General features: G+C 39.8%; 1 protein-coding gene across 2 annotated transcripts in view; it reads right to left on the reverse strand.

The window, feature by feature from the left end:
- Positions 1 to 801: 801 nt before the first annotated feature.
- ITPRID2 (ITPR interacting domain containing 2) overlaps positions 802 to 12,115 on the reverse strand; it is a 40,074-nt gene continuing 28,760 nt past the window's right edge. For both annotated transcript variants that reach the window (XM_058810025.1, XM_058810026.1), the window contains 7 exons: positions 11,346 to 11,426; positions 10,899 to 11,026; positions 9,760 to 9,910; positions 8,404 to 8,469; positions 7,377 to 7,757; positions 2,403 to 2,527; positions 802 to 2,000 (listed from right to left, as the gene is read on the reverse strand). In XM_058810025.1, the coding sequence (XP_058666008.1) occupies positions 2,417 to 2,527; positions 7,377 to 7,757; positions 8,404 to 8,469; positions 9,760 to 9,910; positions 10,899 to 11,026; positions 11,346 to 11,426 (918 nt within the window). In that variant the 3' untranslated portion in view covers positions 802 to 2,000; positions 2,403 to 2,416. The remainder of the gene's footprint in view (positions 2,001 to 2,402; positions 2,528 to 7,376; positions 7,758 to 8,403; positions 8,470 to 9,759; positions 9,911 to 10,898; positions 11,027 to 11,345; positions 11,427 to 12,115) is intronic.

Consider the following 12,115-nt stretch of genomic DNA (forward strand, 5'->3'; position numbering starts at 1 on the left):
TGCTGAGATCAAATGTTCTTACAAGCTACAAGATGAAGTACCTCAGACACCCTGGGACGTTACCAGCAAGTGACTTTTCTTGGTGGAGTAGCAGGAAGTCAGGCTGCTGTCTCCATGGAAGATGCTCCTGCTCAACTGCCACCAGCTCCCAAAGTGCTTTCCTCCAGCACTCCCTGAGAGCTGCAGCTGTCACCTTTCTTGGAAAGTTGCTTTGAGCAGCTCAAAGGCACAGGACCTACATAAGTGGTCAAGAGTGTTAATTAATCTGACAAGGGGAGCAGGTTGAGTATGCTTGGGTTTCTGCATTTGCAAAGGAAGGTTGCAGACACGTGGCTCTGGCTGGCTGATCTCCTGCGGTGTTCTGGAATGGAGCTGCATGCTCATGCAAGCTGCAAAGCAAGGCAGAAATCTACTGCAACTACCACCTTGTATGGATTGCCACGTATCAGTGCTGCCAGAGTTTATATTTCAGCTTTCCAATGTGCACAATAAGGTTTTCAAGAAAGCCCTGCCTCTACTTACAGGGACAAACTCTGATGAGAGGTCACCTCATCAACTTCTTGGACCAGCAACAGAAGCCAACAACTTTAAGACAGTGGTTTTAAGTGCCAAAACTGCTCTCACATTCCAGGGTCCCTGAATATCTGAAAGCTTTTTGGAAAGCCAAGTCCCAGGCTTTCCTGCTGTTCCCCATTCTGTGTACTGTTTGATCAAATCTATCATATTTTGCTTAAGAGTAAACCATGCACAATACAAAACACTGACACAAATTATATGCAAAATAAATATTTTATTGGTTTAATATACAGTTTTTTAAAGAAATCAGCCCTTGTGTGTCTTCCTAACACAATTTAAAATTTTATAAACTTTTTCATATAATATTGTAATATTTGAAACTATTTTTGATTAAAGACCTTGACATACTGTGAAGAGTTTTAGTAGATGGAAAAGGCAAAGGAGTAAAGAGAGTTCAAGCACAGCCAAAACGGATATTACATATCCACTAAATGTCTATTTGACCACATAAAAACTCCAATGACTTCCGACTTTCTCCATTGTATATTCACCAGGCTGACTGAAAATACACTCTGTGAGGGATGGAGAAGGAAAAGAGATTTTTTCCATTTTCCCCATAATATAAGCAAGGTCATTCATGCATTCCAAGTTGCAAATCCTAATTGCTTTCAGAAGATAGCATTTTTATTGCATTTTGGTTAATATGAAGCAGAACTTCTCTTGGTATGACTGCAAGTAGTCAACACCAAAAAAAAAAACACCCCAGTGCTTAAATAAGGCACTTTCCTATAAAGGGATGAGCAAACAGCAAGGAAGCAAATAAAATTAGTTAAAAGTTGTCTTCTACACAAAGATAAGGCTTTCAGTGTCAGAACTTTAAGTAGTTTTAAGAGTAACCTCATGTCATTCTACCACTCTGCTAATAGTAACCGCCTCAAGAATTAACAGCAATTTGTGTAGCAGGGTTGTTTCCTTCTTTTGAAGTGGCACTAAGTAACAGCAGTGGAAACCATTACTGGTTATTTCAAGCTCTTAAAGTGGATCAGTTATTGCACAATAAATACCTCATAGAGGTCAGTGTTTTGGGAGGGGTTGTTGTGGTTTTTTTTTATTTTTTTTAAAAAAAGCTAGACTGAATGTGTACATGTTATTTATAAATTGGTTACGTGTGGAAATCTTCAAGTTTCATGATGCATCATTAGACAAAGAAATTAGCTACATAAAAATTTACAACAGGGACATACAAATAAATACAAAACCTTTCAGAGTGACACAATTTTGCTGATGCTTTAAAGAAAGTAATGTTAAAGTGTCTAAGTCCTTACAGATGAACTCAAGGAAAGGTCCACATCGGAGAACCCAGCGCCAAACACAGTAGCCCATCTCAGCAGCTTTAACACTTCCTGAAGCAAAACCAACTTGGCACTTCCACCACTGGGTGCTGCGCAGAGCAGAATCCCACAGCACTTCCAACTACATCCAACCTTAGGAAAAAAAAAAGGAAGATGAAGACCTAAGTTAGATTTTTGGAAGTCTGTTTGTTATGTTTAAGTATGTATTTTGAAACTATTCACATCTAAGGCATGCAAACTGCAGAAATCCTCTTGCATGATGTCTTATCATAAAAAGTCATCATAGAGCACACTGAAACTAAAATTCAAGGACCACTCTATGAAAGCCGACAGTAGAATGGGCCAAACTACAAACCAGCTTACTTTCTAAATCTATCCAGGATTATCAGTATTCTCTGTATTCAATGAACTTCAAATTTGATAACTTACGTTTCAAGGAGAAAATGCAAACAAAGCAAGGTATAAGTTAGCAATGATATATAACGCAATTAAAATAAAAATAAAATCTGGTTCTTGCAGATCCCCAAAGATTACCTGTAGTACCAGTTTCACGGCTGTGTATCTTGCTTTGCAGTTGCAGATCTGCTTTGGGGCGATACAGCTGCTAACAATCCACTTACTATTTCTCTTCTTATTTCACCAACAATAGATTCCTTGATCTGAAAGGGATTAGCCAAAATGTAAAGGTCAGTAATTTGTATAAACAATGGATAAAACTAAATGATATTGCAGATATGTTTGATACTACCAACATGCACCACTAAAATTCAACTTTCAAAACTGTGACTGGAAAAAACATTAGAAGGATGAAAAAATAACTGTAAGTCATTTTGAAGTTCTTGCAAATTATATAAATGAAAACCAAACTAGTTCTATATTTCCAGATGGCAAATACATTTATGTTTTACACTTAGAATATCTGGTTTTATGCTAAGAAAAGAATACATTTCAACTATGAAAAGTTCTGAAGAAAAACATTTTAGGATATATACATCATAAGCATCCCAAATGCACTACTTTTTGACAAGCTGTTATTCTCTTGAAAAGGAAGGAAGGTTGATCTCTCTCACAAATGGATTACACAGTAGAACAGGTCCAAGTCCGTGAACATAAGCTGTTGTTTTCAAATTACTGAAAAGGAGACAAATCCTAATTGCATACTTTCAGCAGGAACGACAAAGAATTTCAGCAGTTGTTCACATCATCAATGGGCCAACAGAGGTTTAATCTATGCCAGTGAAAGCTATTTTTCACAGGATTGTGACAAAGGAATTACTCATTAAGTTTTATATAAAATACACCTAAGAGTTTCCAGTAGCAGGCATGTGAATGTGGCTGAGGCTACAACAAAAAAGAGCAGAGCACTGACTGCTACAGTAAAGAAAACAAAGGAGAAAAGGAGGCAAAACACAGTTCTACAAGAGCATATTATGCTGGAAAAGATCAGGGAATGACAAAGAAAAACAGTGTGGGCTTCTTGCAAGTACAAGAAATCATTGGCACCAACTTATTTTTTTGGATGGTCTTCATGAGGGACAAGTCAGATACAGTTCCAAGGACAGAGGAGGACAACAACTGTGAGAAGGTGCAGGGGGGGTAAGAGCCAGAGTCTGGCCTAAGGTCACACAGAAGCACTCAGCATCCCAGTTAAGCAATACATTTTTCTTTTTCATGTTAGTCTCCCCTTTTCCTGGTGCGTCAAAAGGATTAAGCAACAACGTCAGAAGGGTGGCAGCAGCATTAGCAGCAGGTTATTTATCCCTTGTTCTCTTTGGCAGGCAATTCAATCCCTAAACCATTAGTGTGGCAAAGTTCCTCATTTCATTACTACTTTGCATCAAGCAGAAATTCAGACTGCCTTGACTACGATATTGTTGGGAAATGGGTTCCAGTTGGGTTGTTTGCTGATTAACAGACAAAAGAAAAGCCACTGTGCAATAGAGCCTGTTTCACCAACAGCTGAAAGCCCAGAGGATGTCTATGCTGATGCACACACTGATGTACAAAGCTTTAGAACCACTGTCAGCACAGTAAGGGCTTTGGGATTTAGAAATGTAGGCACAGGGAAACCCGCACACAGCACCCCAACTGTCCAGCAGGCATAAGAGAGCCCCCAGTGCTCTCTCTGCCTTTCTTCTTCAGTATCTCATGGGGTGGGTCTGAGTATGCTACAGAACAGTCATTTTGTACCCTTCTCTCAACAGACAGACAAAAATAAACGTCACTTTCCAAAAAAAGCTCATAAAAGCTTCCCAAATTAGCAAGTAAATGATCTAGTACAACAGACAGTCTTGTAAAAAAGTAGAGACTGGAAGCAAAGCAGCTCCTGTTCTATTCTCAGCTCTTCCAACAGCTTCTGGCTTGACCTTGATTATTTGAGCCCTCTGCTTCTCACCTTCCTGTCTGGACAACAACAAGGCCACCCTCCACTGCCTCTTTTCACAGGCTCTGCTTCCTCCCCCTCCAGACTCAGCAAGGTCACTCCAGTGTGGTGAGCCAGCACTGGCTCCTGCAGTGACTCAGTACCCCGCGTGTGTCGTGACCAATGGCCAATATTTGCCTTTTTCATTATAAATTAGTTAGGGCAAGGTGCACCTTCTATTTGCTCTGCAGAGGGCACAGCCCCCTGCCAAGACTTCCTCTGTACAGAAGACAGAAAAGCAGTCAATGAATGCTCCATCAATTACTTTTTAGCAAGTGAATGAAAAATTGATCATTTGAAAAATGAGAAAACCACTCATTTATGCTACATTTACTACACTGATACAACACCAACACAATATTTCACTGAAAACACAGTATCACTCCCATTTTAACAACAGTAAACCAATGACCTCCCCTCCTAGAAAAGAATTACCATTACTGCAGTATTATGTTGCTGCTAAAGAACTGATTGAGAGTGAAGTGTACCACTTACAGCAAATCTGGAGATAGGTGTTCTTCACCAACCAACCAGAAATGGGAACAAGGCTTTTCACAGTGCTTATAGTTCTGAAGTAAATTTTCTACAATTAAAGGAATTGCTTCCTATTCTTTCTTCCCATGTCACTCCTTCATGGCAGCAGCTGGTGAGATTTTATGCTCAAAATAATAAGATGAGGAATCCCAACACCTGCACACATGTACAACCTACATTTTGAGGGATGTTGAGCTAACACAGATTTGAATGGAAAATGGAAAAGGGATGATTATCTGCCAGACTATCTCTGTCCCATTAAGACTCATTACAGCCTCTTAAAGCAGATGATGACAGGAAAATCATACATTTCCTTAAAGTGTAGCTTCATTAAGTGTCATTTATAATGAAGAACTGTTAGCAAAATCAGAATTTCCACTCTCATAAGCAGAAAGATCTTTAAACCAGCACATATTTTAAATTGGAGAAGAGCAGAATGAGAGGGCCTGGTGGCCCTCCTGGTGACCCTGTGACTTATTCAAGTCAAGCAGTAAGTACTTCATGTGACAATCCTGTGGAGGCCAGGCTGCATTTCATCAAGAGAGCTACTGTTTGCTATTTTAGCACTTCATGTTGCTGAATGTTTTTCCGAGGGAGTTAGTCCATTAATGCCAAAAGTTAACACCATGGGGTTTTTTTCACAGAACAAATAGTTACAGGTCAAAGTTCACATGCATTACAGCCCACCCAGGCATATCACACCCACTGCCTGGCTTCTCCCTCCCCTAAACACAAGGTCAGCTACAGAGAATGGGAGGAATGAACAAGGGTTTAATATTTGTGAGTGCATACATCAAGAATGCATCCTACCAGATTTCTTTCTTTTGACAATGAAACTGGAATTCCTTTGCTAACAATAGGGCTATTTAAGCAAGGCATCATTTCAGTTTATGCTCTGTTTTAACTCTTAAGAAATAATAAAGATTTTCCTGATATGTGTTTAATAGCATTCTCTGGTTCTGCAAAATCCACCAAGTGCTGTGAGCCAATGCATCTCCACTCTGACCTGCAAAACTCCTCATGCTGAGAATCTTGAGTTGATCCAGAACCCACTGCCAATGAAGTTAAACTGAGGGACAATCTTTCTGTGTGCTCAAATATTCACAAAGTGAGTCAAGCTCAGCTGTTTGCTGACTACTCATCTTTGAATAGTAGCCTCTCAGTTCAGTGTGGATTCTTTCAGCATTACAATGTCCTCAGTGCCACACAACCCAAATAACAATCCCTGTGCAAAGAGTACACAACTTTATTTGCTGTCAACTAATGAAGCTAAAGAGGAACGTTCACAGAGGCTAACCTCAGAAAAAAATATTGACTGAAATAATCCTGTCCTTTGACTTCAGCCCACTGGTTTTTGTCTAAACTGCTTTTGCAGTACTTTTGAATTACTCCTTCCTATCTCAGTTTCTCCTTTAGCAGCCTTCCACCATGACACCACTGACATGTGGATTTTTACAGACAGCCTGGATACACAGGCCACCTTGGTTTCACTGCAGAATCAGAAGCACAGTGCAAGGTGCACTAAATATCTCATGGACCACTCTTCTGATGAGTGGCATGCATCTCATCCATTTCACAGACAAAGATAAGGTAAAGCTGCTTCCAATTATCCACAGGTTCAACACACACGGAAGGTACCACGGCATTACAGCCTGATCTGTTGTACATTTCTAAGCATGACATCTTACCTAGTCCTCAGTGGTCTATGGCAGAGCCATACAAAAGCTTCAAGGGACAAGCTAAAGGCTAAGTGAACCTTCTCTTGTGAAGAAGAGGGAATAAAATCTACAAGTTCTCGATTCCCATTTCTGTATTCAGAGCAAAGTTTGCTCCACTTTTTCACAGGCACTTCATTTCAGAACAAGTAGTTTCTTTGGCTTCCTTTCTCCATTTATATTGCTTGCCAGAGAGCTTTTCTGTCATGCCACTAACAAAACACATAGTTTTAGTTGTGTTTCTTAACTTGGCCCACAGGAAAAATAACCAAGCACTCCTCACTTTCATTGACTGCCAATAAAACTAGTCCAGTACAATTGATCCAAAATCACTCAAACTCTGAAATAACTTCCCACCTGCCTTCAGCTTGTTTCATTTACATTCCTATGGTCCTTAGTGGTTGGGGTAGAGGGACTAGAAAGTACACTTAGCATTTACTAGGGCGTTGTTCCAGAAACACTATTTCACCACTCAATGAACTCCAGTTTGGCATTTTAACAAGCAAACATGACAGAAATTTTCACTTGGGAATCGAAAATACTGCTGCTTAACCAAGTAGTAGAGACAGCAAATTCTTTCCCAGCCATACTTAGCTATTAATTTACATGCTAACCACTACCACTGAAAAAACATCCACTGCTTTGCACATAAACAGAGCTGAGGCTCCAACACCTAGTGACATGTTCTGAGCTTTCAGACACAGCACAGGAACAGGATGGAGCCTTGGCTGGAGAGGGAAGAGAAAACCTTGATGGATAGGAGTTACAACCAGCCTTGCCTTTAGGTTTCAGGAAACTCACTTCAAACATCCCAGATCTCAGCCCCTTCTTCCTCACCTCCCGTATGACTTGCTGTAGCTCCTCCTGCTCCACTGCTTTGTGGATTTCATCAGCTGAAGGCATGAGAGGGATTTTTTCAAGTTTGTGCTCCACCTCTGGCTTGGAGTCTGCAAGCTCCTCAGAGCTTTCCACTGGCTGTCCAGTGCCTGCTCTCAGCGGGGGAGTTGGTGTTAAGGCAACAGAGGCTCGGTACAACTTCTTGCTTTGACTCCTGGCTCTTCTACCTGTGTGACCAGAGCACACTGAAGAGGAATCTGAGTTTCCATGGGAGAATACCGACTCTGTACCCTCTGCTGGGAGAGTTTCCAGTCCAAGCTCTCCCAGTCCTAAACCCAGTTCAGACTTCAGAAATGACTGCTCTCGAATAAGCTCAGAGACCTAAGGATTCAGAAAAGAAACAGTCCTGAATAAGCAAACAAAAAAGTCACATAACTATGTTTTCTTGCTATTTATTTAATTGCTTACTCATTCCCTCCATGTAACAAATACAGCTATAGAATAAATATATCCTTTGCCTTTATTACTGCAACAAAGAGAATCATGAAAAGGAATGTGCCTTTTTTAAAGCCAACATAAATAAAAATTGTGGCTCTTCCCCAAGCCACCGACTTTTGCAACACATATACATCTTGCCAGAGCCATTGACAGGCACACACGTAAGGGCTTGATTTTCATTTGTTTGCTCTTTCCTTTCTGCAGTTTTTGAACTACTTATTTTCAGTAACAGAAAATGTGCAGAAATATAAAAAAAAAATTTCCCTAGAAAATTAATGAGGTAGTACCATCATTTGTATCAACTAAATGAAAAAATATCTCACTTCTACATATTCCTCTTAAAAGCTAACAAGACTCTACAGGCACTTAGACCTACAGCTAAATCTGCTTAAGGAAAATTGCATCAACAAAGCTATTTAAGGGAGTAAAGTATTTCTAAAATTATGTGTCAAATTAATCTCCTGCAACCTATTTTAAAGTAAAGTCTTCCTGGTTCTTTTCATCTGAAAAACACAGAGTAACCACTTACTGGTTCAATGACGTTCAATGGAGAAGGACACGACAGGTTATCAGCACTTCTGCTTCCATACATACCCTGAAAAATTAAGTTAAGTTAATGCACTTAGGAATTTCTCAGAGCTCTCAGAAGCTAGCATATAAACATGCTGCATGTCAGAAAAGTTTCTGTAAAATCAGAAAGTTGGAAACCGGAAGTGGAGCTGGTTGGAGAAAGTTAATTTCAGTCATTTTTAAAGCTGGTGCTCTTCTATAAAAGGATTTACAAATAAAAAGTTATTTATACAGTTCAAAGAATGCAAGTTTGGCTTGAGATCACAGTAATACCATATTTTCCTGTTCTTGGGTTTCAATGTTTTTCCCCATGACAAAATACTGAAGAGGAAGATGTGGCCTGTGCCTGTGCTGCTTCTACAGAAGATGACTGGCTAAGAAAGAGAAATGAAACCCAGGAAGAGCATATGACACTTTTTGTCTGTGCTTCTTTTGTTTGGCTGATGGCAGAACTGCAGCACAAAAAGAGAGGAACAGTCCTTCGCTGAGTGGAAAAGAAGAGAAAGTATATTGCCATGCCACCAATAAACACAGACAAAGCCTCTTCTCCCCCTTCTTGCACTTTTGGGGAGCGTTCGTGGGAGCAGAGCTTTGCCCACTGTTTGTCAGGCAGCCATGTCTTCATCTGAAGGAGCGACAAAAGGCAACGGAGGAAAAAACTCATGACAATGGGATTTTCCCCATTTTTCGTTTTGTTTTTTTGTGTGTGTGGGGTTGTTTTTTTTTTTTGGTGTGGGATTTTTGTTTTGTTGTTGTTTTTGTTTTGGTTTTTTGCTTTTGTTTTTGTTCCCAAGGATTGGCAGAGCTAGAGAGAAAGCACAGTCTGTTTCTTGGGAGAGAAACACTGTGAATGTCTCATCTCTCTGCCCTCATCTCTCAAGAAAATCAGTGTAGAACTCCAGAAAGCCCATCACCATGCTCCAAGGATTTTAGACATAAGCCCTAGCTACCAAAACTGTGAAAATTCAGGGTCATGAAGAGGAAAAAGAAAGCACTAACAGAAGAGGTCTGTCTTTCTCAGCCCTAAAACCCCCCAGGGTATGTATTGATATGAACACCAAGAAAGTCACACAATTTTTCCCCAAGGTGAAATAGTGACTGAAAATGAGAAAATATGACCCCTGATACACATGGCATCATTAGATTCCATCCCATTCTAAGAGTTGTATCAGTTATGAGTTATTATTTGTCCCTGCTCATTGCAGGTTGGACTAGATGATCTTTAAAGGTCCCTTCCAACCCAAACTATTCTACAATTCTCTAATGAACATTATATGGAGAAAAAACATGATGCTGTTGCAAAACTAATACTTACTATGTGTGCCTGAGGTCTGTAAGGTGAAGACATGTGCAGACTTCTGAGCTGGTCCTCCAAGGCAAGCAGACGCTCTTCCAGCTGCATCTCCAACTCCTGCAGCTCCATGCGGACAGACTTCCTCAGGCTCTGCAGCTGGTCAGCTTCGAATCTACAGCAAGGCCACCACAGAAAGAACAAAAGCAGTCACTGCACCCAGCTGCAAAGAGGTGACTGAGCAGGACAGTGCCACAAGTAAAGGACTTCATACAAGGGAATTCAAAGCAGGACACAGCAATGTTAGCTGAATGCCTACGTGGCACAGAAGTCTTTTTCCGTTTATAGAAAAGATGTATCAGTCCACAGAAAAAACAAAACCACATAGTGTACCACAGAACATTCTCCAAAAATTTTAGCTTTAAATGCAGAAGAAATCAGTATTTATATATCTAATCAAATTAAATTTAAAGCTGATAAGAACAAGCACCACAGAGTAATGCAGTAATCACATGCTACTTCTCCTCTGTGGTTATAGCTTCCCCAGCACTCAGAGCTACATTTTGGCCAGGAAGCCACAGTCTAAGGCAGCCAACTGATTTCAAACGTGTTTACTTTTAAAGTGATAGGCCAAGAGCTGATTCAACTAAACTAAATATATAATCAGTTTCAAAAATTGTTCCAGATCTGCTGCTACTACCACTCCTGGCGAGCACAACCACTCAGAGCCAGAATATGAATGCCATCTGTAGCTCAATGAGTAGCCACTGAAGGGTGGAAAATCATCTGAATGCTACAGTTTTCATTCTTTATTTACATCTACGAAGATGGGAGTGATCTAAAATCATATCTTTAAGATTTCTTTCCCCTGCAATCAAGTATCCTATGATAACAACCCTTAATATCTGCAGCTGTGGAATCACTTTGGAGAAAGGATGCAGAAAAAATAATTAGTGAGAAATATGGATTGGAAGAGACAAAGAGTAAAAAAATCTAGAATGAAGATGCATAAAGAAAAGAGTAAATAAGATTTTGGCAAAAAAACTCATCTCCAACCCTGTTCAAATTGAAATGAATAGATTTCTTGCTGATCTCAAGAGCAGTAACACATTTTTTGATATGCCAGGGTATTTTCTCTTTGTTTTTTAATAAGGTAATTTTACCTTTCCTCCTCTGTCATGTGCTGATAAACCGTGGTCTGTTGACGCAACATAGTCAATTCCAAATCCATCATTTGGGTTCTGAATAAATTTAGATTTCTCCTCACCACTTGTAGCTCCTGGAAAGTATTCTGGGGAAATAAAAATATAATCATGAATTACATGGGAAAATGAATTAAAGTAAGTTTGGATCCTGTAGCCACATTTGCCCAGAAGCTGCATGTTGTGCCATCACAATGACTCAAGAAAACAACATTTTCAGCTGTATCATACAAGCAAACACAAGAAAGTGTATTTAGATTAATTCTTTTCTAACATTATTTGTGGGAAGCTGTCTCTTGAGAACAAAGACAAGCAACTGCCCAAAGTGAGCACAATCTGTGACACATTTAGGATGTTTCCTTGTATTTTATTTTGACTGAGTACCACTCCATAAACAGGGTGACTTACCTCGTAGAGAGGTAGAATGGATGATCTCTGAGTAGTGTAACCAGTGGCAGCTGAAAAATCCTGTCCCCTCATCACTGGGTACTAGGGGGAAGAAACAAACAATTTGAAATGGGAAAGGCACCCTCTGGAACGCACAGACACTCCAAAAGCAGCCCTAAAACACAAACTTTCTGGCATTAAGATTTCTGCAATCCATGGAAATACTGTGTTGCAAAGAGGCAACCTTACAAAATGTCAGCACCACTTCTTAACTGACACATGAGCAACAATTTATGCTTGAAAACTCAGTAGTCTCAATTGTCTCAGCTAATGATAAAAACAACAATTCCAAAACTGTAACTGAGCAAATTAAACTATGCCCCATTTTGAAATCGTGGTTGTAGTCAAATTTGTCATGGGATTTTCTTCAGTTCTTAGTTTGGGGAATTTCTGTTCATTTTGGTTTATAATCTCACTATGTTGCCTTCATCCAAAGTCCCCAGCTTGCTAACGATCTCTTACAAAAACAAGACTGAAGAATTTCTATTTGCATGTTGCAGCAACATATGGAGCAAAAAGATAAAATCCAGAGGTTTGTTACATGTAGAGACCCAGCACAACAAAGAACAGTGGAAACAGCAAAAATGTTTACCTTCTCAAACATGAAAGACAGCTTGTCCAATATAATTTTGAAAGAATGCAAAGGACTACTGATATGTCGTGGAAAATCTGAAGCATGTTCATTCATATAGAGAAGCTTTGCTCCAACATGATCACATCAAGGGGATGGG

The sequence above is a fragment of the Ammospiza caudacuta genome, chromosome 8, assembly GCF_027887145.1.
Source record: "Ammospiza caudacuta isolate bAmmCau1 chromosome 8, bAmmCau1.pri, whole genome shotgun sequence".
Lineage (NCBI taxonomy): Eukaryota > Metazoa > Chordata > Aves > Passeriformes > Passerellidae > Ammospiza > Ammospiza caudacuta.